The sequence below is a fragment of the Oncorhynchus mykiss genome, chromosome 28, assembly GCF_013265735.2.
Source record: "Oncorhynchus mykiss isolate Arlee chromosome 28, USDA_OmykA_1.1, whole genome shotgun sequence".
NCBI classification, from domain to species: domain Eukaryota; kingdom Metazoa; phylum Chordata; class Actinopteri; order Salmoniformes; family Salmonidae; genus Oncorhynchus; species Oncorhynchus mykiss.
This window is the reverse complement of record NC_048592.1, coordinates 25,160,851-25,186,886: the sequence shown is the minus strand read 5'-3', so window position 1 is coordinate 25,186,886 and position 26,036 is coordinate 25,160,851. Positions and strand designations below refer to the sequence as shown.

General features: G+C 41.7%; 1 protein-coding gene across 2 annotated transcripts in view; it reads right to left on the bottom strand.

The window, feature by feature from the left end:
* Window positions 1–26,036, bottom strand: part of LOC110508787 (enhancer of polycomb homolog 1) — a 42,470-nt gene extending 16,434 nt beyond the window's left edge. Inside the window, exons 1-6 of one of the 2 annotated variants that reach the window (XM_021589611.2) lie at window positions 25,755–26,036; window positions 24,927–25,019; window positions 7,981–8,137; window positions 3,542–3,687; window positions 3,014–3,220; window positions 645–793 (exon numbers count right to left, since the gene is read on the bottom strand). In XM_021589611.2, the coding sequence (XP_021445286.1) occupies window positions 645–793; window positions 3,014–3,220; window positions 3,542–3,687; window positions 7,981–8,116 (638 nt within the window). In that variant the 5' untranslated portion in view covers window positions 8,117–8,137; window positions 24,927–25,019; window positions 25,755–26,036. Of the gene's footprint in view, window positions 1–644; window positions 794–3,013; window positions 3,221–3,541; window positions 3,688–7,980; window positions 8,138–22,950; window positions 23,406–24,926; window positions 25,020–25,754 lie in introns of those variants that run through there. The other variant, XM_021589610.2, reaches the window with a different exon arrangement.

Genomic DNA, 26,036 nt, shown 5'->3' with positions numbered 1-26,036 from the left:
TTGATGCTATGGACTGGCCCGCCCGTTCCCCAGACCTGAATCCAATTGAGCACATCTGGGACATCATGTCTCGCTCCATCCACCAACGCCACGTTGCACCACAGACTGTCCAGGAGTTGGCGGATGCTTTAGTCCAGCTCTGGGAGGAGATCCCTCAGGAGACCATCCGCCACCTCATCAGGAGCATGCCCAGGCATTGTAGGGAGGTCATACAGGCACGTGGAGGCCACACACACTACTGAGCCTCATTTTGACTTGTTTTAAGGACATTACATCAAAGTTGGATCAGCCTGTAGTGTGGTTTTCCACTTTAATTTTGAGTGGGACTCCAAATCCAGACCTCCATGGGTTGATACATTTGATTTCCATTGATAATTTGTGTGATTTTGTTGTCAGCACATTCAACTTTGTAAAGAAAAAAGTATTTAATAAGAATATTTCATTCATCTAGGATGTGTTATTTTAGTGTTCCCTTTTTTTGAGCAGTGTATATACACCCAAGCAGATATCTACATATGCACTGTTGTATACATTATTTTACCATATTTGATCAGTTTCCAGAATGAAAGTTGTCCTGACTAAGATGACTGGCATCCAAGCAACATGACCTGAAAAACTTGAGTACATCTATGAGTAGTACCCACCTCTTCTCTACGATCTCCAGGGTGAGGTGCAGCAGCTCTCTCTTGCTCTTCTCCCTCCTCTTGATCATCTCCAGGATGGTGACGGCTCGGCTCAGGTCCCGCCGCAGTTTCAGCATCTTCTCATACCCAGCCTCCTCGTTCTTACGGTTCTGAGGGGGCAATTTCACCATTAATTAACTCATCTGCTGTCAATAACCTAGGGTAAGCCTATAATCAGTTGAAATGGAAATGCGTAGGGGTACACACACACAAAGCCTAGTCCTAAACTAAAAACCATGCTCAGCAGGAATTTCGAATGACCAGGACTAGGCTTTATCGGTGTACGGGAATCGTGTCAACTACCCCTTATAATATTGTCAGAGACCTGGCCGTGCGGTGCCAGGACAACAACCTCTCCCTCAATGTGATCAAGACAAAGGAGATGATTGTGGACTACAGAAAAAGGAGGACCGAGCACGCCCCCATTCTCGTCGATGGGGCTGTAGTGGAGCAGGTTAATAGCTTCAAGATCCTTGGTGTCCACATCACCAACAAACATGGTCCAAGCACAAAAGACATTCGTGAAGAGGGCACGACAAAACCTATTCCCCCCCCTAGGAAACTAAAAAGATTTGGCATGGGTCATCAGATCCTCAAAAGGTCCTACAGCTGCACCATCGAGAGCATCCTGCCTGGTAAAGAAACTGCTCGACCTCTGACCGCAAGGCACTACAGAGTAGAGGTCGACCGATTATGATTTTTCAACGCCGATACCGATTAATCAGCCAAATTTTGGTTATTTTTTATTTGTAATAATGACAATTACAACAATACTGAATGAACACTTATTTTAACTTAATATAATACATCAATAAAATCAATTTAGCCTAAAGTAAACAATGAAACATGTTCAATTTGGTTTAAATAATGCAAAAACAAAGTGGAGAAGAAAGTAAAAGTGCATTATGTGCCATGTAAGAAAGCTAACGTTTCAGTTCCTTGTTTAGAACATGAGAACATATGAAAGTTGGTGGTTCCTTTTAACATGAGTCTTCAATATTCCCAGGTAAGAAGTTTTAGGTTGTAGTTATAGGACTATTTCCCTCTATACCATTTGTATTTCATTAACCGTTGACTATTGGATGTTCTTATAGGCACTTTAGTGTTGCCAGTGTAACAGTATAGCTTCCGTCCCTCTCCTCGCTCCTCCCTGGGCTCGAACAAGCAACACAACGACAACAGCCACCATTGAAGCAGCGTTACCCATGCAGAGCAAAGGGAACAACTACTAGAAGTCTCAGAGCGAGTGACGTTTGAAACGCTATTAGCGCGCGCTAACTAGCTAGCCATTTCACTTCGGTTACACCAGTCTCATCTCGGGAGTTGATAGGCTTGAAGTCAAACAGCGCAATGCTTGACGCACAACGAAGAGCTGCTGGCAAAACGCACAAAAGCGCTGTTTGAATGAATGTTTACGCGCCTGCTTCTGCCTACCAACGCTCAGTCAGATACTTGTATGCTCAGTCAGATTATATGCAACGCAGGACACGCTAGATAATATCTAGTAATATCATCAACCATGTGTAGTTAACTAGTGATTATGATAGACTGTTTTTCATAAGTTTAATGCTAGATAGCAAATTACCTTGGCTTACTGCATTCGCGTAACAGGCAGTCTCCTTGTGGAGTGCAGCGAGAGAGAGGCAGGTCGTTATTGCGTTGGACTAGTTAACTGTAAGGTTGCATATATATATATATTTTTTTTGTTAAAAAAAAAAACGTTTTTTTTATCGGCACCCAAAAATACAGATTTCCGATTGTTATGAAAACTTGAAATCGGCCATTCCAATTAATCGGTTGACCTCTACTACAGAGGGTAGTGCGAACAGCCCAGCTGCTATCCAGGACCTCTATACCAGGCGGTGTCAGAGGAAGGCCATAAAAATTGTCAGACTCCAGCCACCTTAGACTGTTCTCTCTGCTACGCTACCGCACGGCAAGTCTATGTCCAAGAGGCTTCTAAACAGCTTCTATACCCCCAAGCCATAAGACGCCTTCCTGAACATTTAATCAAATGGCTACCCAGACTATTTGCATTGCTGTCCCCCCCTTTTACAGTGCTGCTACTAATAACTATACATGTACATGTTACCTTGACTAACCACTGCCACCGCACATTGACTCTGTACCGGTACCCCCTGTATATAGCCTCGCTATTGTTATTTTACTGCTGCTCTTAAATTTTTTGATATCTATATTATTTTTTTAAACTGCATTGTTGGTTAGGGCTTGTAAGTAAACATTTCACGGTAAGGTCTACTACACCTGTTGTATTCGGCGCATGCAACAAATAAAATTTGATATGCCCTGGTCTAGAGGTGGGATCCTACCTTTCTGGTCTGCATCTTCTCCGTCCTTCTGCGAAAGGCCACGTAGGGGTCTGAGGTGCTGGAGCCGTCCCTCTTCTCCTGCTTCACAGTGGGGTGCAGCGTGCCGTGCTTGCCGATTTTCCTCTTCCTGGTCCAATAGTCAAACACTTCCTTGATCAGCTCGTCATCCTCCTTCAACAGCAGCTTGGCCTCCTGCAGGCTCACCGCCTGATCGGGGGAAGAGGTGAGGGAGGAGCAGGGAGTCACATTTGGGAGGGTCTCTGTTCTGATCCCCTGATTGTAGAGTAACAATTTCTGGTTTCTGTAGCGTGACACAGCTTGATGTGCAAGACAGTACACCCCCTGGACAGGATGCTAGTCTGATGCTATGACTGCCCATTGTAGGCTACTCCCTCTTATCCCATCAAATGCACCCTATTCCCTGTGTAGTGCTCTATTTTTGACCAAGGCACTTAGGGCTCCCGTCAAAAGTAGTACACTATATGTAGGGAATAGTGTGCCATTTAGGATGCAGATTCCAAGACTTACCTGCTGCCCACTGCCTTTCTCCAGACGGTCGACCATCTCCTCAAACTGCAGGAAGGTGATCTCCATCTTCTTCTTTAGCTTGTTCACAAACACCTCGTCTTCTGTGTCCAGGTCATAGTCCGGCTGCTCTGTGTCCAGGGTGAAAGCTACAGGTGAGAGAGGGAGAGGTGAGAACTTCAGACATGAGAATGGAGTAGAGATGGGGTGACAAATTTAAAGTTAGACAGACCATACCGATCATTTTCACAGGTACTTTGCTGATATTGTTCATGACGATAAGTAGTCTATACTAGAGAAATGTGAAGTTTGAAATGAAATATGTTTGCTAATATGGGTCATTGATTGTTAAGAGACTTTATCGAAGAAATTTAATATTTATTGAGTAAATTAATGTCTTCTGAGTGCAAACAGATGAAGATCATCAAAGGTAAGGGATTCATTTTATCTCTATTTCTGAGTTGTGTAACTCTTCTGCTTGGCTGGTTACTGGTTAATGATTTTGTCTGCTGGCCTATGTTCTCAAATAATCGTAAGGGTTGCTTTCGCTGTAAAGCATTTTTTAAATCTGACACCGTGGTTGGATTCACAAGAAGTTCATCTTTAAACCCATGTAAAAATATGCTTTGTTTTCTGAATTTTTATCAGTATTTCCGTATTTGAATTTGGTGCTATGCAATATCACTGGATGTTGGCCAGGTGGGACGCTAGCGTCCCACATACCCTAGAGGGGTTAATTTAACCTCTTGAAGCTAGGGGGCACTATTTTTATTTTTGGAAACAATAACGTTCCCAAAGTAAACGGCCTATTTCTCAGGACCAGATGATATAATATGCATATAATTGACAGATTAGGATAGAAAACTCTGAAGTTTTCAAAACCGATATTGCAGGCGAAACCCTGAGAAAAACCTAACCAGGAAGTGGCTTCTATTTGGAAAACTCCATTTTCCATAGCCTCCCATTGCTCAATTTAAAGGGATATCAACCAGATTCCTTTTCCTATCGCTTCCTCAAGGTGTCAGTCTTCAGACATAGTTTCAGGCTTTTATTTTGAAGAATGAGCATGAACGACCAAATTGCGTAAGTGGATAGGTGGGGGCTCTCAGAGTGAATTGTGTGCAAAAGAGAAAGGCGGCCATTGTTACTCCCGGTCCTGGTGAAAAGCCAACTGTCCCGGTTGATATATTATCGAATAGATATTTGAAAAACAACCTGAGGATTGATTATAAAAAACATCTGACATGTTTCTGTGGACATTATGGATATAATTTGGAATTTGTGTCTGCGTTGTCGTGACCGCTCTTTCCGGTGGATTCCTGGGCATAACGCACCAAACTAACGGAGGTATTTGGATATAAAAAATATCTTTATGGAACAAAAGGAACATTTGTTGTCTAACTGGGAGTCTCGTGAATGAAAACATCCAAAGATCAAAGGTAAGCGATTCATTTGATTGCTTTTCTGATTTTCGTGACCAAGTTACCGGATGCTAAGTGTACTTATTCTTTTGTCGAGGGATCAATAAACTTACAAACGCTTGTATTGCTTTCGCTGTAAAGCATAATTTCAAAATCTGAGACGACAGGTGGATTAACAAAAGGCTAAGATGTGTTTTGCAATATTGCACTTGTGATTTCATGAATATGAATATTTTCTAGTAATATTATTTGACTGTTGTGCTATGCTATACAGCGTTGCTGATGACAATTATACCGGATCTGGGATGGGTGGTTCAGAGGTTAAAATCCGAAAACCCCATTTTTTCCCCGCTCGTTTTCTTCAGTAATCCACAGGCTCAAACGCAGTAGAAACAGGCAGACAAAAAAAATCTAAAATGTATCCGTAAAGTTCATAGAAACATGTCAGACGATCCTCAGGTTGTTTTTAGCCTAAATGATCAATAATATTTCAACCGGACAATAAAGTCGTCAATATAAAAAGGTTAACAAGAAAGGCACTCTCGGGATTGCGCATGAAAAAGCTCTGTGACACATCAGGGTCCACTCATTCAGACTGGTCTTACTCTCTCATTTATCAGAATACAAGCCTGAAAGAATTTCTAAAGACTGTTGACATCTAGTGGAAGGCATAGGAACTGCAATTTGAGTCCTAAGTCAATGGATACTGTAATGGCATTGAATAGAAAACTACCTCCTGAATGGATTTCTCAGGTTTTCGCCTGCCAAATCAGTTCTGAGCTCCTTTTGTTGGCACTCCAATATGTCCCATAAACATCACAAATGGTCCTTTTGTTCGATTAATTCCGTCCATATATATCCAAAATGTCAATTTATTTGGCGCGTTTGATCCAGAAAAACACTGGTTCCAACTTGCGCAACGTGACTACAAAATATCTCAAAAGATACCTGTAAACTTTGCCAAAACATTTCAAACTACTTATGTAATACAACTTTAGTTATTTTCTAAAGTAAATAATCGATCAAATTGAAGACAGGATGATCTGTGTTCAATACAGGAAGAAAACAAACTGACGCTAGCTTTCTGGTCACGCGCCTCTATCAAATAGTACACATGAAGTGACACTCGTTTTGAACAGGGCTACTTCTTCATTACACAAAGGAAAAACCTCAACCAATTTCTAAAGACTGACATCCAGTGGAAGCGGTAGGAACTGCAAGCAAGTTCCTTAGAAATCTGGATTCCAATGAAAACCCATTGAAAAGAGAGTGACCCCAAAAAATTAAAATCGGAAAGGTTTGTCCTCGGGGTTTCACCTGCTACGTAAGTTCTGTAATACTCAAAGACATGCTTCAAACATTTTTAGGAACTTCAGAGTATTTTCTATCCAAATCTACTAATAATATGCATATCTTATCTTCTGGGCATGAGTAGCAGGCATTTGAATTTGGGCCTGCTTTTCATCCAAAATTCCAAATGCTGCCCCATATCCTAGAGAACTTAAGGTCTGCCCACGCCTGCAAAAGCTACGCGTCCATGACGCCCCAGTGTAGCTCTCCTGTTACCACTGAGCACACATGCTAACGTAGTAGCATCACAGTAGCCTGGTGCTTAAGCCATTGCGTTTCCATTCCAACAGTTCAAAAGAAGAGCTGGATGCTCCCCTTTCCTATTACGGGATACAGGAGACCTTCTAGCCCATCTTCCCAGTTTGACATAATGCTGACTTATGTTCCGAGCTACTAGTATTTCAATTCTGACTAAAGCAATGGTTGTATTGATTGGGGTAAAGTGATTAATTTACATTTGGTCGGTTCAGGCAAATCAAGCCAGAGAAACTTTATGGCAGCATCTTGGCAACTGCATTTAAATGTAGCTTTCAAAGCTCAAGACGGATGACAATCCTGAATCCAAAACTAACACACATTCATTTAAATCAATTAAATTCCAATCATGTTAGATTGAGTTTTCGGCAGCCTCTACTAACAAGGTAACGTGAATTAATGCAATTGCCTAGCTATAATGACACAGAAAAAGTCGTGGGGAAAAAAATAAGTTACATATTGCAATATTATTTTGGGAGGATATAGATTTGACTCTAAGTAACAATTGTTTTGCTACTGTAGTTAGCAACAGCAACTTCTCAGAACTTATTTCCCATACTGATTAAAACTCATTTTGGCCTTTCCTCTCTGCAGCAGACATATGGTGAGCAATATGTTGGGAACATCAAAGCACATTATCGAATCGGCACCTAAGTATCGTGATATTATATTGTGAGTTCCATGGCAATTCCCAGGACCATCTCACATCGGCCAATAATGACATAAGCCCAGGAAATAAAAATTAGCTGAGCTCTTATCTTGAGCAATAACAAATAGTATGATCCATGTACGAGAGGATTAGGCCTACTAAATTAATACTAAGGCTAGATCCCACAATGCTTAAGAATTATGCCTTACAAGTCTCAACTACTACCAACAAAACTCCTTGCCATAGAGTGGGGGAGAGGAGGAGTCTACAGAAGCAATTTGACCTTTCATTTTCCAGATTCAGGTTCACTCAAACAACGTTTTACTATTGACAGTCTCAGTCAGCTGTAATTGTATATAGATTGGCTCTCCTTCAATATGTATTAGTTAGTCTCTGAATTGGTTCATGAAACTTTGCCACCAGAGCATAAAACTACTCATCACTATTGCCTAGCAACAGATAAACCACATTCAGATGTTATCAACACCTCTCCATAAACCAAGCTGAGGTATGACCAAATCCCAAATGGACACCTAGACCCAACTTCCTAGGGACTTGTGGAGATCTAGGAGGATCTGCCAGCTGCAATCAATATGGAAACAATTACACCGGGCCCTCTGATAGGCTAGGTGGAAGATTCATCATATTACTTATACCAATCAAACCCTGTCAGATTGCCCAAAGTGCATAGGGAGAGTGTTTGGGTCGATTTGGGATTGAGCGGTAGTATAGGGTACTAGAGCCTTGCAGCCAGGTCCACTACTCACGCTGTATGTGAATAAGCTGCTTTGGCATCTTGAACTCTCCGGGGTAGAGGGACTCGTAGTAGGCAATGTTGCCGTCTGCCTCCGGGACAGGGATGACCATGTTGTGTTTCTCTCCATACACCGACTGAGCCGACATGGCCCTCTGGAGATGGTGTTCCTAGAGAAAGAGATCTTAATAATAATCAACACATTCAGCAGAAGCTTTTATCTGAAGCGACTTACAATCATGCTTGCAAACATTTTCATGTGGGTGGACCCAGCGGGAAACAAACCCTCAATCCTGGTATTGCAGTCACCATGCTCTATCAACTGTGCCACACAGAACCACAGAGAGGAGTAGAGGAATGAGGTCAAATTTATGAACATACCTCTGCCCAACAGGCCCTAGGAATTAACAATCAAATCAGACCTCTTTAATAAGTCAATTGACAGGGTCAGCTGGAAGTTGAAGTAATTGACTCCTGGAGTACATAAATCAGAGTGAATCTCAAGCACTGTGCAATCTTATCCGTTTGCTAGGATTAAATCAAGGGTCAAATCATTACTGATAGAAACAGAATCACCTTCAGAGCTTAGGTGATTGTTTTTCTAGTACTCTCTCTCACAAAGGACTGGAAAATGGAAAATAAAAACAGCAGGACTTGGCAAGGCCAGGGTAAAAGTGCTGGAATGGTAGTCAGTCACCGATTTACTAGGCTATTCCCCAGGTACAAAACCCAAGTACACTTTATATCCAAGGCAATATGTAGGCTTAACTCATACCAGTTTCGTAACTAAAAATTCCTATTCTTCGGTTTCAAAGTCTGGGAGCTAGTTTGGACAAGGCACCTGGCAGATTATGCACTTTACAGCAACAAATAATGACCGTCATCTCAAATCATTACAAACCACCAGTGGAACAGGGTTTCCATTAGCCAGTAAAAGCCAGCTTATGGCCAATAAAAAATGAGTGATTTATAAAAAAAATTTTAAAAAGTTTATAAAAAAAAAAAATGCAATCCCATTGCAATGTTTTCCACAAGCACATTGAGTAGCTAGCCAAATAGAAAAAGTAGTCCGCCAGGCAACCCCCGACTGTTTGCTCATTGCTGTTGCTCTAAGATGGCAACGCCGAGCAAATGCACCAATTGAATCTCAACAAGGAAACAGTTGGTACTAGTATTTGATTAACAATTATTGAAAAGGTATGGATTTCAGAAAACAAAGATGTGCAAGCAACTACAGAGGACAAACATAAGTACACGGTGGGCATTTCATAACTAAACGTTTTTTAAGTATTGACCTTGGGCAAATCAATGTATTCAGCGCTAGATTCCATAAAGCCTGGTCTCTTACCAATGTCTGCTTTCTACCAGATCCAAATATTTTTGCATTTAATGGTATAACTGATCAAACTTCTGTAGGTCACACACACACACACACACAATATTCTGCCCTTATGAACTAATGTATTTTAGGCCAGAAAAACAACCATGTATGATTTAATGAAAATCAAACATACAGGGAAACTCAAGGTATTGTAGCCTACAGTGTGTGGAGGGCGAGTGAGCCGAGGGCTCGGTATGCAGCAGTAGACCCTCCCAGGGGCATTTTGCTCAACAAAAACCAGCGTAAGCCCTCCGGTATATTCTAATGCCTTGATTTCATTGGAAATAACAGCAACATGGACTACTAAAAGTGTGGTATTGTGTTTACAATTGAAAACAGAAAATGTATGAATTTAGTGTATTGCTATTTGTTTTTGGATATCGTCTAGGCCAGGGGTACTCAAGTACTATTTGAGATGGTCCAGTCACAAAGGTCCAGGTGGATCATGTAATTAAAACGGCGTAGTAAACGCCCACCTCACAACCCATGCACCCCCCCCCCCCCCCCAAACGCTCATATGACCTTTAACACATCTTTTGAGATTAAAGTATTTCACTGCCAGATATGAATTGCCACAAAGATCAGAACAACTCTGGTCTATGAATTGCAGTTTGCCATTTATTTCACTGATCCAGATGAATTCTTAAAGGCCTAATTCAGCCGTTTTTATCTCAATATGGTGAGTGGTGGACGATTCTCCTCCATTGTTTAAATCTCTAGTTTGGGAACACTTCGGCTTCCCAGTAGATTTCAACGGCGATGGACAGAGAGTTATGGATGAAACGTTAACAGTACGTCACCACTGTTCAATAGCCTATGTAGCTGCCAACACCTCAAACATGTTGACACGTTTACACTGAAATTACCCCACTTTTCCTACCACCAAAGCAAGACAGAAATGCAGAGACAATTTCATCTCCTCTGCATTCAAGCAGCTTTTCAGTCAATTCTGACCATGCCAAAAAAAATACAAGAGCGATAGGTGTTTACGGGCCCATTCTAGGTGGTTGAGAACGTCATGGAAGTAAGTGCAGGCCACGTTCGAAACATCCCTCTCGCACCCATTTCAGCAAACTGCTCTAGCCAAAGTTGTTAATTACACTGAACAAAAATATAAAAACGCAACAATAGCAAAGATTGTACTGAGTTACAGTTCATAAGGAAATCAGTCAATTCCTTTGGCCCTAATCTATGGATTTTACATGACAGGGAATACAGATATGCATTGTCGGTCCCAGATACTTATTTGTTTTAAAGGTATGGGGAGTGGACAAGAAAACCAGTCACTATCTGGTGTGACCACCATTTACCTTGTGCATCTCCTTCACATGAAGTTCTTCAGGCTGTTGATTGTGGCATGTTGTCCCACTCTTCAAAGTTGCTGGATATTGGCGGGAATTGGAACACTGTCGTACACGTTGATCCAGACCATCTAACATACTCAATGGGTGACATGTCTGGTGAGTAATCAGGCCATGGAAGAACTGGGATATTTTCAGCTTCCAGGAATTGTGTACAGATTCTTGCGACACTGGGCTGTGCATTATCACGCTGAAACATGAGGTGATGGCGGCGGACGATTGGCACGACAATGAGCCTCAGTATCTAGTCACTGTATTTCTGCATTCAAATTGCCATCGATAAAATGCAATTGTGTATGTAGCTTATGTCTGCCCATGCCATAACCCCATGGCACTCTGTTCACAATGTTGACGTCAACAAACCACTTGCCCACACACTGTCTGCTATCTGACCGGTAGAGTTGAAACCAGGATTCGCCTGTGACGGGCACGGTTCTCCAGCGTGTCAGTGGCCATCGAAAGTGAGCAGCATTTGCCCACTGAAGTCAGACACAATGCCTAACTTCAGTCAGGTCAAGAGCCTGGTGAGGAGAACAAGCACGCAGATGAGCTACCGAGATGGTTTCTGACAGTTTGTGCAGAAATTCTTTGGTTGTGCAAACCCACAGTTTCATCATTGTGGTGGCTGGTTTCAGACGATCCCGCAGGTCAAAAAGCCAGATGTGGAGGTCCTGGGCTGGCGTGGTCATTATGGTCTGCGGTTGTGAGGCTGGTTGGAAGTACTGTCAAATTCTCTAAAACAACATTGTAGGCAGTTTATTGTAGAGAAAGGAACATAAAATTATCTGGCAACAACTCTGGTGGACATACCTGCAGTCAGCATGCGAATTGCACGCTCCCATTAAAAAAAACATCCGTGGCAAAAACGTGACCCCAAAAACCCAAAAACGAACCGAACCGTGGGTTTGGTGAACCACTACACCCCTACCAGCAACTACAAGGAAATAACACCGATTGAACGAGCACTAAAAGTGTACAAAAATTTGATCAGTTGCACAATATATAAACCACAGGACAATACATAGACAGCACTTGGACTTTAAAGAATCCTGTACGAGTCTGCCAACTTCCACAGGCTTCAAGCTTCCTTTTAAGAGGCATTTTCTCAGCTATCTGCAACACAGAATTGACTGAAGAAAGAAGCAGGCATTAAACATGGGCTTTTCTATACAGAAAGGAGCAGTTGACTACTCCACTGTCAACACGGATTAAAATCAGACGACCTACTGTGCCTTCTGAAAGTATTTACACACCTTCACTTCAAAATGTTACAGCCTGAATTTAAAATAGATAAAATTGAGATTGTGTCACTGGCCTATACACAATACCCCATAATCAAATTACGGACTCCTCTTTAAATCTGCGTATTCCTCCAAAGCTCAGTCTTGGCATTCAGGCCAAAGACTTCAATTTTGGTTTCATCAGACCAGTGAATCATGTTTCTCATGGCATAAGAGTCCTTTAGGTGCCGTTTGGCAAACTCCAAATGGGATGTCATGTGCCTTTTACTGAAGAGTGGCTTCAGTCTGACCATTCTACCATAAAAAGGCCTGATTGGTGGAGTTCTTCAGAGAATGTTGTCCTTGTGGAAAGTTGTCTCATCTCCACAGAGAAACTCTGGAGCTCTGTCAGTGACCATCAGGTTCTTGGTCACTTCCCTAACCAAGACCCTTCTCCCTTGATTGCTCAGTTTGTTCAGACAGCCAGCTCTAGTTAAGAGTCTTGGTGGTTCCAAACTTCTTCCATTTAAGAATGATGGAGGCCACTGTGTCCTTGGGGACCTTCAATGCTGCACAATTTTGTTGGTACCCTTCCCCAGATCTGTGCCTCAACACAATCCTGTCTCGGAGCGCTACGGACAATTCCTTCGACCTTATGGCTTAGTTTTTGCTCTGTCGTCTGTGGGACCTTATATTAATTAGGCAGATGTGTGCGCCTTTCCAAATCATGTCCAATCAATTTAAATTTACCACAGGTGCGCCAATCAAGTTGTAGAAACATCAAGGATGAAAAAATTTAAACTGGATTTGGTCAAAAAGTTAGGATACGCCTACTCATTCAAGGGTTTCTTTAATTTTACATTGTAGAATAGTGAAGATATCCAAACTATGAAATAACAAATGCAATCGTGTGTTTGCCTTTGCCTGGTTGAGGGAATGCCGACTGCGCGCAAAGCTGTCATCAAGGTGGCTACTTTGAAGAATCTCAAATATAAAATATTTGAGTAGTTTAACACTTTAGTTATTACTTGATTCCTTGTTATTTTTCCACTATTATTCTACAATGTAGAAAATAGTAAAAATTAAGAAAAACCCTTTAACTTCTTTGGGACTGAGTAGCTTGGATGAATAATATATGCTATATATGCCAGTTGCTAATATATGCATATTATTATTATTAACAGTTTCTAAAACTGTTTGAATGATGTCTGAGTATAACAGAACTCATATGGCAGGCAAAAACCTGAGAAAAATCCAACGAGGAAGTAGGAAATCTGACGTTTGTAGTTTTTCAAGTCATTGCCTATCGAATATACAGTGTCTATGGGGTCATATTGCACTTCCTAAGGCTTCCCACTAGATATCAACTGTCTTTAGAAACTTGTTTCAGGCTTCTGCTATAAAGGAGGGGGGAATGGGAGCTGAATGAGTCAGTGGTCTGGCAGAGTGTCTCAGGCTCGTGACACGCAGTCCCGACAGTTAGCTCTCGTTCCAGTGCTTTTCTACAGACAATGGAATTCTCCGGTTGGAACATTATTGAAGTTTTATGTTAAAAACATCCTAAAGATTGATTCCATACATCGTTTGACATGTTTCTATGACCTGTAATGGAACTTTGAGTTTGTCTGGACGTAGTGCTTGCGCCTCATGAAGATGGATTACTGGGCTGAACACGCTAACAACAAGTGGCTATTTGGACATAAACGATGGACTTTATGGAACAAATCAGTCAATAATTGTCGAACTGGGATTCATGGGAGTGCATTCTGATGAAGATCGAAGGTAAGTGAATATTTATAATGTTATTTCTAACTTCTGTTGACTCCAACATGGCAGATATTTCTTTGGCTGGATTGGGCTCTGAGCGCCGTACTCAGATTATGCTTTTTCCGTAAAATTATTATTATTTTTTTTAAATCTGACAGCGGTTGCATTAAGGAGAATTGGATCTAAAAATTCCATGCATAACACGTGTATCTTTTAGCAATGTTTATTATGAGTATTTCTGGGATTTGATGTGGCTATCTGCAAAATCACCAGATGTTTTGGAATCAAAACATCACTGCACATAATGCACCAATGTAAACTGAGATTTTTGGATATAAATATGCACATTATCGAACAAAACATACATGTATTGCGTAACATGATGTCCTATGAGTGTCATCTGATGAAGATCAAAGGTTAGTGATTCATTTTCATCTCTATTTCTGTTTTTGTGACTTCTATCTTTGGCTGGGAAAATGGTTGTGTGTTTGTGACTTGGCGCTGACCTAACATAATCATATGTTGTGCTTTCGCTGTAAAGCCTTTTTGAAATCGGACACGATGGGTAGATTAACAAGGAGTTTTTCATTTGCTGTATTGGACATGTTAATGTGCGAAAGTTACGCATTTCTAAAAAATATTTTTGAATTTCGCGCGCTGCCTTTTCAGCGGAATGTTGTCGAGGGGTTCCGTTAGATTTCCACGTTTAACATTTTTACTTCATATTATGAGGCATGTCTTATCTTGCTTTAAGGTGGCCTAGCAAAAACCCGACAATAGAAACGTGGAACCAATTATATTATGCCATTGAAACAAGTAGCCTATTTCTCTCTATGCTCTATGTTCTAATGTTCTATTGGTTTTCAAATCAACTCGTTGTTCAGAAGTCAGTGGCACAATCCTAGTCATATTAGCAACCCATCCGAATTGTCGAATCTTCAGATGTCCTCTCATTTCTCATGGATATTTTAATCTCTGTCACATGAATCCACTCACATGTGGGGTGCGCTTTTGGAAACTGTTTTCCCGCTAATTGCATTACGGAACAAACATCTGCGCGCAGCCTACTGCCGGGTGTGCATTACTATGCTTATGTGAAGAAATAATAGTATATGAACACTAAGCCAAACATTCTGGTCTGCTGCATCAGCCCGCTTTTCAAAAGTGTATTTTTTATATACTGGTTGTATGAATTTGGGCACCATCATCCCACAACGGTCCCAGACAGGTCAATTGTTCTACTATGGGGGAATAGTAGATTGAATTAAGCTAGTGATTTTGCTGTTAGTTACTTGTCTTGTTGGCTGAGGAAAAGTAAATGGACAGTTATTTTAACATCTTCAAAGTGTGCATCATAAATTCAGCAAGGACGAAAACCGTTGGGACATCACTAGGACCATACTCCCAATCATACAGGACATCTACTCAAAACAGTGTCTGAGGAAGGCACACAGCATCAAGGACCCCACACACCAGCCATGAGTTCTTCTCTCCCTTATCTGTCGGTATCGGAGTGGGAGTTCTGATAGAAATTAGGGGTGCACGATATATCGGTAAGCATATCGGAAATCGGCAAATATTAGCTACAAATTCCAATATCGGCATAGGCCCGACTGTCTAGTTTAACGGCGATGTGCAAAACCGATGTCAAAGCTACCATGCATACCTATATAAAGTAGGTAGATGACGTAGTGACGCCACGAAAAATAGAGCACTACATGTACAACACAGCCCAATGTATGCTGTGTGGATCGAGCAGTCAACAAGTCGAGCAGTCCTTTGAAAGAGTAAGAACATTTCAGCGAGACAATTTAAAGGCAAAATCCATTAACGCCAAGATAATAGAATTCATTGCCCTTGACAATCAACAGTTCTGTCGTGGATGATGTTGGCTTTTGCCAACTAGTCGAGCACCGGTACACACTACCAAGTAGGCGCTATTTTTCAAATGTTGCCATACCGGAGTTAGACAGTATTGTTGAAACGCACATCTATGAGTTAAAGACCCCAGCCACGCCAGTCAGACTGTTCTCTCTACTACCGCATGGCAAGCGGTACCGGAGTGCCAAGTCTAGGACAAAAAGGCTTCTCAACAGTTTTTACCCCCAAGCCATAAGACTCCTGAACAGGTAACCAAATGGTTACCCGGACTATTTGCATGGTGTGCCCACCACCACTGCTCTTTTACGCTGCTGCAACTCCCTGTTTATCATATATGCATAGTCACTAACTATACATTCATGTACATACTACCTAAATTGGCCCGACCAACCAGTGCTCCCGCACATTGGCTAACCGGGCTATCTGCATTGTGTCCCACCACCCGCCAACCCCTCTTTTTACACTTCTGCTACTCTCTGTTCATCATACAGTCACTTTAACGATACCTACATGTACATACAACCTCAATAAGCCTGACTAACAGGTGTCTGTATATAGTCTTGCTACTCTTTTTTCAAATGTATTTTTTCTGTTATTTTAGTTCTTTACTTACCTACACACACCTTTTCCCCCCCGCACCATTGGTTAGAGGCCGTAAGTAAGCATTTCACCGGTTGTATTTGGCGCACGTGACAAATAAACTGATTTACTTGCTACGGGCGTCACTGCTATTAGCTTCACGACTGACATTTGGACCAGCGATGTCAGCCCCATGAGCATGCTGAGTCTGACAGCACAGTGGGTCTACTAGGATTTCGTACTGAGGAAAGCCGTATTGCATGCTCAAGAATGTTGGACAAAATGGTAAAAATGGAAACAGTGACAGTGCGCACCGAGGAAGAGGCCACAGACAGCTGAAACTTCACTGCTTGACGAAATCCTGGTTGAGACTGAACAACGAAACAGCACAGCAAGTAAGTGAAAGAAATAGGTTTTTACTGGTAATGGGGACATATGTAAATCCCAACAAAATAACCTTTTGGTCAGTCAGTGTGTGTGTCCACTATTTAACTGTAGGAGAATGCTTAAAAAGGCTGCGATTTTTTTTTCTTATAAAATCTGTTTTTTTGGCAAGGAAAATATCAGCTTGGACAGTATCCAGATTGCCATAACGGGATATGCGGTAATACGGGCACTGACCACAACGGCTGCTGTTTTCAAACCCCACTGATGCTCTGTAATCCGAAGGTTAGCAATGCTAACAAATCCCATAGAGAATGCTAATTAAATGCTAACTAGTGCGTTGGGCTGGAGGCGAAATAAACACCTATTTAGACAAGGTGCTGGCTAGTGGAGTATAATACTACTCTAGAAGCTCAGATGCAATAATTGAGCTCCTAGAGTGTGGTTCTCCTTTTCTTTAACTAGTGCATTGGGAACATTTTGTACAGTTTCTGGCCTAAACTATACAAGTAACAAAATAAATTATACTCACAGTTTGCTGTACGCACACAACAAATATTAACCAGCAATGCTCTTGATCCAGGAGAGGATTCTCTGCTGTTACCAAGCAAATGCTCGATTTTGGTAGAAGCTTACCACTTAGTTACTAAATTAGCCTACCAAATGCACAACTTCTGAGCATTTAGTACATTTTAGAGAGTTGATAGTGAAGGTATCTAGCTGGTAAACATTTAGTTGTGAATTCCATACTGTAATTAGATCACCTGGCGCATGATGCACAACAGTGAATGACTCACAAGGTCCCGGTCTCTCGTCGTTGTGTGCTTGTAAACAAAAACCACGTGACTGTGGACTACCGTAAAATTCATAATGTGACAGGTGAAATGAAGAAAGCAATGAACTGCAGGTACTTAAAAAGTAGTTACAAATATTAAAATAACTTCAGAAATAGTTTCAACGGTATTGAAAAAGCTTTATCAAAATACCCCGGTGAACCGCCCAAGCCTACTCATTATACATTACACCCCATCCCCAAAAATTGGACTATAAGCTGTGCCTTCCTGTGTTATACTTATGATAAAATGTTTATTATATTCTTTAATTTAAGTACGTATTCTTATCGTTTGTGGTTGCATTGTCGAGAAGGAACCTGCAAGTAAGCATTTTGTTGGACAATGTACCCCGTGTATACGACCAATAAAACTTGAAAACCCTGCTGCATCCTCGAGTTGCATGTTCTTTTAAGATGAATTACCATCATCTGAATAGGATTTCTGTCATCCTGAGGAAAAGTGCCGGGGGGGGGGTACTCGTCTGACAGTAGTAAAACTAACGGGCCTCTGGCTCTCAGACCTGGGCATTGTGCCATTGGCAGCCTGTCAAGATAGCAGAAGCACAGCGTGGTCCCAGATTTGTACATATAATCTCTCCGGAGTGTGTGATTACGGTTTCACTGTGCCGCTCGCCACAGCTCTACTCTGGGGTCCCTAGCAAGCTTCAACTAGGGCCCAAGCCTCTGGTCAAAAGTAGTGCACTATAAGGAATAGAGTGCCATTTGGGATGAAGCCATAGTTAGTCCCCTCCAGGATTCCACGATTGATCAACAATTCCCTGCATAAACACTAAGTACACCTACTCTTTCCATGAGACTGACCAGGTCTGATCCCTTATTAATTCCACTTAAAAAAAATCAGTGTAGTTGAAGGGGAGGAGACCAGTTTTTAACCCTTGAGACAATAGACATGGATTGTGTCTTTTCAATGATGGTGAAAGTCACATGTAAGTGTCAAGTGTAGACAACCAGAGGGTGAATGGGCAAGACAAAAGATTTAAGTGCCTTTGAACGGTGTATGGAAGTAGGTGACAGGCACACCGGTTTGTGTCAAGAACTGCAACGCTGCTGGGTTTTCACGCTCAACAGTTTCTAGTGTGTATCAAGAATGGTCCACCACCCAAAGGACATCCAGCTAACATGACAACTGTGGGAAGCATTGGAGTCAACATGGGCCAGCATCGCTGTGGAACGCTTTCGACAGCTAGTAGATGCCATGCCCTGACGAATTTAAGCTGTTTTGAGGGGGAAAAAGGGGCAGGGTGCAACTCAATATTAGGAAGGTGTTCCTAATGTTTGGTATACTCAGTGTAGAGTGGTGAGGTGGTGTTTACCGTGTCCAGAAGAGACTTCATCATTAATTTTCTGTATTCAGGGTTCACTCAAACATCATTTAAAGCTTTGTTTTACTGACAGTTGTAGCTGATTTTGGGATTGTATATCAATTCACACTCAAATAAGCATTCTGATTCATTTGTTTCAGTCTCTGAATTGTTTAATCAAACTTTGCTGCTGGCTCCTGATAGCAGGGCATAAAAAGTACAGTCCAGCCAGCCAGCCAGCCAGCCAGCGTAATGTTGTATTTGTTGATTAAAATCAGACTTTATTAATATACTGAGTAATCCAGGAATGTCACGGGGTTAATTGACACAAAACAGCAACTCTACAGAGCATGACTACAATGAATGGCTAAATTACTTCTGGACACAAAGTGTACAGCAGAGCTCCTACTCCTCACCTCACGAGGGCTTGCAAATTTGACCAATCACCACAGTATTTCCTCTTAAAACAACCAAATCATCATAATAATAATACCAATAACCTTCAACATTCCATGACAATCACAGCCCTAGTTGTATATGCCAAATAAAGTGAGCTTCTCTCTAGGCTTGGGCAGTATACGGGTATAAAGAAAAAGCCACAGGATGGTTTTTCAATACCGTCAAAACTTGGTCTTTCAATAACTTTTACAATTTGTAGCTACTTAAGTTAAATACCTGCAGTCAACTTGTGCAATACGTTAGCATTCATTTCACCCGTCACATTATGACGCTTACTGTGGTTCCCCAGAACAGGTGAGCCAGTCATATGTTTGTAATTAGCACAACAGGAGAAAGCGAGCTGGTGAGTCTGTAAGTGTTCTTTATCTATCAGCGAGTGTCTGTTATGCGGCTCACATGAGGTGATGAAGTCACACCTGTATGCAATTCACTACTAAATGTTTGCCATCAGATATCTTAGGACTTTCTGCCAGAAGTCAAAGAGCTCTGGATGAGTTCTGTACAGTTGCCATTTTTTCCCCTGTGCTTCCTAGAGTTTTTTTTATCCCCTTCTGTTCTTCTCCCATCTGCTCCGTGTACACATGATGCTCTTCCTTCAGAAATGCATGCGTCACAACTTTGTTTATTTGCACAATTTCCCTTGTAAAATGTCCACTCACTGAAAATAACATTCGGTAGCTACTAGCTATGCTTATATAACTTTATGAGCATGATTTAGCTGTCTACTCCTGCATTTTTGTGACCCTTGTGTGCCATGCCGGTAATACCATAAATCCCGGGATGAGAGAAGGACGGGACGATATGAAAATCTAGATTCCGCCCAAACCTACTTCTCTCTAGTTGCAAAGGGTTGGCGGTAGCGTAGGTGAAGAGGAACAGAACCCTTCCCATACAAAGCAACGAACACCATCTCTGCTGCCCAACCCAGAATATTAGTAATCCTACATGGACAGAGTCACCTGCAGGTTTGCCTTGGCTACAGCACACACAGAGGCTAAATCGATGCCTTAAGTCCACACTACAGAAACCTTTGGCTACATCCCGATTCTCCACCCTTCTACCAAAGACTGCAATTGCGCACACTCAGTCACGATATCTTCCTCCAGCCAATTGGTACTATATTAAATACATGACTGGGAGTGTAGACTAAACTGACTGACCATCCGTCTCTTCCTCCTCCAGACCACAACAGTCTATCTAGAAATAGGCTATCCCTTAAAATGTGTATCGATTGCTGTCAGGTCTGCTCTGGGGGCCCACGGCTGCTCCTCTTGTCCTTCTGCCTACCAGGCAGCTACAGTTCCAGCCGTTGTAAATGTCACTTAACATGGCCTGCCACAGGGGGCAGGGACTGAATGACAGGGCCACGGAGAATCAGAACGTCTAGAGAGTAGAATTCGTAACTTGACTACTGTTAGACTCTGGATGAGTACAAAAAAAAAAAAAAAAAGGGCCCTGGTGAAAAGTAGTGCACTGTATAGGGTGCCATTTGGGATACACACAGAGCATGTCTGGAAAGAAGAACTGGTTATGTAACTCCACTACTGTGAGACTAAGAAGTGGTCTACACAGCTACTTCTATAAATTGTTTCCTGAAACCATCTGGGGACATATATAATGCACGTCTCAGGGTAGGAGTGCTGATCTAGCGGCAGGTCCCTTTCAGTCCAAGTAATCTTATTCATTGTGATCTACAAGAAAAAACTAATCTCAAATCAGCCTTTCTACTCAGAGACTCTTGATAAATACAGCCCCTGTGCTAATCTCACCAAGGCTCAACACCTCTATGAGGGGAAGATGATGTGGCTGAATCCCAAAGTGAAGCCATTTCCCTATATAGTGTAGTACTTCTGACCAGAGCCCTATGGGCCTTGGTCAAAAGAAGTGCACTACATTGGGAGTAAGTTGCTATTTGTGGCAAAAACCATCTGGCTCTCTCAAAGGATAACAGGTCATAGATAGTCACGCATTCGTGGTGAAACCATTTATCACCTGATTTCAGCTGTATCACAGCAGAGATTTGGGTCAGGTAGGCTAGCCCATCACGCAACACATTACAGGTGAATGCGGTCACAGCAGTGAGAAACTGGTCGACTGCCAACATGTGTGTTCAAGGAAAACTGGCACTCAGACAAAACATATCCCTCCAATTCCCTCTGCATCATGTCTCAGACATTGACCAAGTGACAGTGAGTTCACCCAACAAACACTGGCTGTGTGGACTGACACAGTTAACCGTTATAAAAAGTTGAGCAGCCAGGTTGAAAAATAAGTCTAATGAGCAATCAATTGGAATAAGGCACACGCATAGCGCAAGCTAGAACGTTGATTCCCCCACCCAAAACATCCATTAAAAACTACTTTGTGACATAAGGTGGATACCATGCTTACCTCATTTCCCATGCCAGTCACTGAGAAGCTGTCTGTTGCCAGACAGCTCCCCTTTGACAGGGTGCTCAGAATACTGCATAAATAAACAGACCACTCCGATTGTTATGTGCCTCTATTATGCAACACAGTACATAAGAATGGAGTGGAGGCTTCTTTGTGAAGAGGCCCACTGCTGGGACTCCTGCTGTGAGCCTCAGAGCATTAAGATACATTGTGTCACAGAGGAATGTCAAGAAGACATGTCCTGGCCTAGCCATAAATAACTCAACACATTCAAGTCGAAATGTGCAATTAAAGTAGTCCTCCAGCGATAATAAAACAATAAAAAAAACTTCAGTTGAAGTGCGATATCCCAAGTATAAATACAGTAAAGTACACAAAGGGTGAAACAAAAAGGGTATTTTAGACAACTGGTCTGCAGGGAGTGGGAGCATCTTACCTTAGAGAAAACAACAGTGTAGGTAGGCAATCACTAGAAACAGGTTTCACCTGAAGCATGGCATGTATAAAATATGGAAACAATATATATTTTTTTTAACTAATAAAACTACAAAGCTGGCTATACAAGTTAGTGCACTGAAATGTAAACACGGACCGGTCCAAGAGACATGACAGCGGATAACCAAAAACAGAGGCTACATGTCATATTGACAGGTACAAACGTCCACATCATAACAAGGCCACGTGCCTAGCCAACACTTGCTGGGGACTTGAATCCTTGAGCGTGAAGCCAAACATGAACCTAGAGGTGCCCAGCAAAATACAAATTGTATATAGCCAACCATATGCTTATTGAAAGTAAAGCAAAACAGTGCAGCCATGAGTGATTGCTCTCATGCATTAGATGGCGCGCTAATTTATAATAATTCAACAGATCAACCCGTGAGTCAATGCATAGGCTATTTGGAGCGCACGCTTATGGTTGAAACTAAAAAGACAGACGATCCACGCAAGGCACACAAAGTTTTCATCCCCCCCCCACCCCAGTATCGCCATCATCCCACAGGCACAGTTGGAGGACATATATAATTTCCGATATTTAGCTCCCCCTTGCACCGGTCCTTTGCCATTACGCCAACACAAGGCCCATCCCAAAGACAGACAACAAAATGTCGGATTGACGGGAATCACGTGATTCCTTTGTACTTTGAAAATCATCTCAAGCGAAAACAACCAGCTAAAACCAGAATATAGTATAATATATAGAACTAATAACTCGTAGTCATTTGTAAAGTGTATTCGTGTATTATTAGCATGGTATCTACATCACTTTTTCGTCGTCTTTTTGAAAATACAATTGGCAGCCATTTTGTGCAAACTTGCGCAGAAAAAAAAGAGTAACACCTCTCAAAATATAAAAATACGTTAACGTGTTTCTTCTCAGAATTTCGAACTATAAAACATACCGATTCCTCTTCTTTTTCCATCCCCGTCGGCATCTGCGGCACTGCCCGGTTAATAGATGCATATTCGTGCAGGTCTGGTAAATCCTCACATCGGAAGACGGGTAGTGGCTTGGACGCGTCCAGCGCCCGTGCCCGAAACGACAATTTACTCATTTTTTATAATTCGAGATGCAACATAAATCTATCCGATCTCCTAAAATTCACAACGGTCTCCAGTTGCGCTTTCATGGATGACTCTGTTGTTTTTCAGAAATCTACGGTTCGACTGGTTGAAAGCTATACTTAGGGCGTTGAACGGAGCCGGGAAGGCCCGGATCTTGGTCGCTCTCTTTCGGTCTATTTTTTCAGAGGCTTCGCTGTCTATCGGTGGTTGAGTACGCCATGGCCAACATGGCGGACATTAAAAACTCTTTATAACGCTCCGTTCGCACAGAGCAGCCCAACCCACCGATCATCGAACAGCCATTCCCACACGGTTCCGAGCGCGTGCGCGACGGTGGGGGTGGGGCGAAGCGCCCCCACAGTGCCCCAAAAGTAAACAAGTAAATAAAACAATTTGGAGAACTAGTTAACAATAAGATTCAGGTTACATTTGGGATTGCAATAACAAAGGGGCATTGACACTACAGAATATTTCGCTGCATGTCCCTAATTGATTGCAAACTAAATAGCCTACATTTGCCAATTCATCATCAGTGACTAAATAATTCTGAATTGTCACAGTAACATTATATTTATTTTAACCTTTATTTAACCAGGGAGGCCAGTTGAGAACAAGTTCTCATTTACAACTGCAACCTGGCCAAGATAAAGCAAAGCGACAAAAACAACAAAGTTACACATGGGATAAACAAACTCACAGTCAATAACACAATATAAAAATCTATATACAGTGTGTGCAAATAAGGTAAGAGTGTACCTGGTGTATTATCATGCACATTTTTCTCCTGCTTCTGTTTTATGTGTGATTTGTACATTTAGAGGGGGTTTGCGGTATCTTGCTGATGCAGTGATAACACACCTAGATCCTATATAAAATGTATAATAAAATAAAAACCTTTGAGATGAAGCATGAACACTTTTTTTTTAAATAACTATATTATAAATGTAAAATAAACCATCACTAAATAGTGATCATTCACTAAATAGTGACTAAATTACCAGTAAGGTAAAAACTGAAAAGCTTCCAAAAGTATTTTCAAAGTTAAAAAATGCCACCTTCTTGTGATCAATCCTACAACAGTGGCACTCTCCAACAGAACTGTGTGGGTCCTCTGTGTCCCACAGTAATTTTAATATTTGGAAAAATAAAGGGTTCTGGTACCTTGAATAAGTAAGCCTTTCCAAGCCAGAGGCTCCTGCCCTAGGGACCAATCTCCAGTTTCTTTAATGTAAGCCCAATATTGGACTAAAGGAGCCTAACCTTACTCCAAAGACCTTACATGTTCTGTTTGGCTCTAGAAGCCAAAACAGCCAATACTCCCATCTAACGTGAATCAATTCTTAATAACGGTATCATTCTAGAAACATAAATCCCTCTTTCACATTTCAAAATAACTTCACAAATGCAAAATACATAGTTATTGTACACCGTTTTAACTCAGTTGCAGCCGACAGTATTTTTCAATGACAACACGTTTATGGCGTCCACCTTCCGTTTACACACTGGTCTTTGGAGGCTCAGACAGCTAATTATCCCTAGTCCACTGACTTACGTCTGTTTCCATAAACAAATGCTGTAACATGGAAATATGGCTGTGTGGGAACCCTAACCCTATAAAAAAAGGTGTGTATCAGGGCCTCCCGAGTGGCGCAGCAGTCTTAAGGCACTGCATCACAGTGCTAGAGGTGTCACTACAGACACTAGTCTGTCACAGGGCCTTAACCCTATAATGCTGAATGGCAAGCAGAGGCATCTGGCGCTAAAGCCCATATTATAAAAAAATATATATTATAAAAACATTATCTGGGCTTACCTATAGTAATGGCAGACATCGGGTCTAGCCAGGATCCAAGAGTTGTAGATTCCACCCCGGGTAATCCATTACAAAAGACAGCATTATTGGGATCTGAATGGGAATAAAAAACACATATGAGTTATCATTTCTTTGAGTGTTGGTAATTATAGGGGTCATCATGTTGGTAGGATGGGACTGGGACAGCGATTCCAATTGCAAAGAGCAACTTAAATCAAAATGTGCCTCTGAGTAGGAGTGCTGATCAAGTGTGCAGTTCCTTTTTAGATCACTGGTAGTTGGCTGGCAGTGTTTAGCTATCAAATGCCTTCCTTGATGGCATTAACGTAAACTAGTTAGCTATAACGTGACATTCAAATTAACGTTAGTGGTTATAAAACGTATTAGCCAATTTACAACGGTATTGCCCAGTTGATACATCAGATTTTAGTATGACACTTTCTGGAAATGACCGTAACGTTAGCTGGCTGACCTTTTTTCCACACAATATAAAAAAACACTTTGTTTTGCATTTCGCACGTCAGAACGAACAACCTTTGAAAGCCAATGACAAGTTACAACACAATCGCAAGCCAAACAATAGAACACAGTTTTACTTAGCTAGACAAAAACAATGACGTCAGCTAACTAGCTAGCTAACAATGAAGCTGTCTCGCGACTGTAACGTTAGCCAACCACCGATGTCACGTCGATCAGCAAGCCAACTTGCCATTCGATTAAATTGTAATAACTGTAACTGTCTAGCTACCCATCTTGCAAACAAACCAATTTTCAATTGATAGTTTCGATCAGTAAATTGATGAAGTCAGAGATATCAGAAAAACGTACCATTACATTTACTCCAGCATGGGTGATAACATTTCTGATGATCATGAGATTGAATCCCCAAATGGCCAGACGGCATAAGTGAAACGTAGCAAACAGTATCGTCAAAAAACCTCAATGGAGTTGTTAGGAAAATACTATTTTTTTTCAACTGATTTTCGTATCGGAAAGCCTCCGCCGAACTAATCCGTTGTTGAAATCAGGAAATTACAAGGTTAATTTTAAAGAAGATTAGCTAGCTATCAAAACTAGCTGGCTAACGAATAGGAGAAGATAACTGTCTTG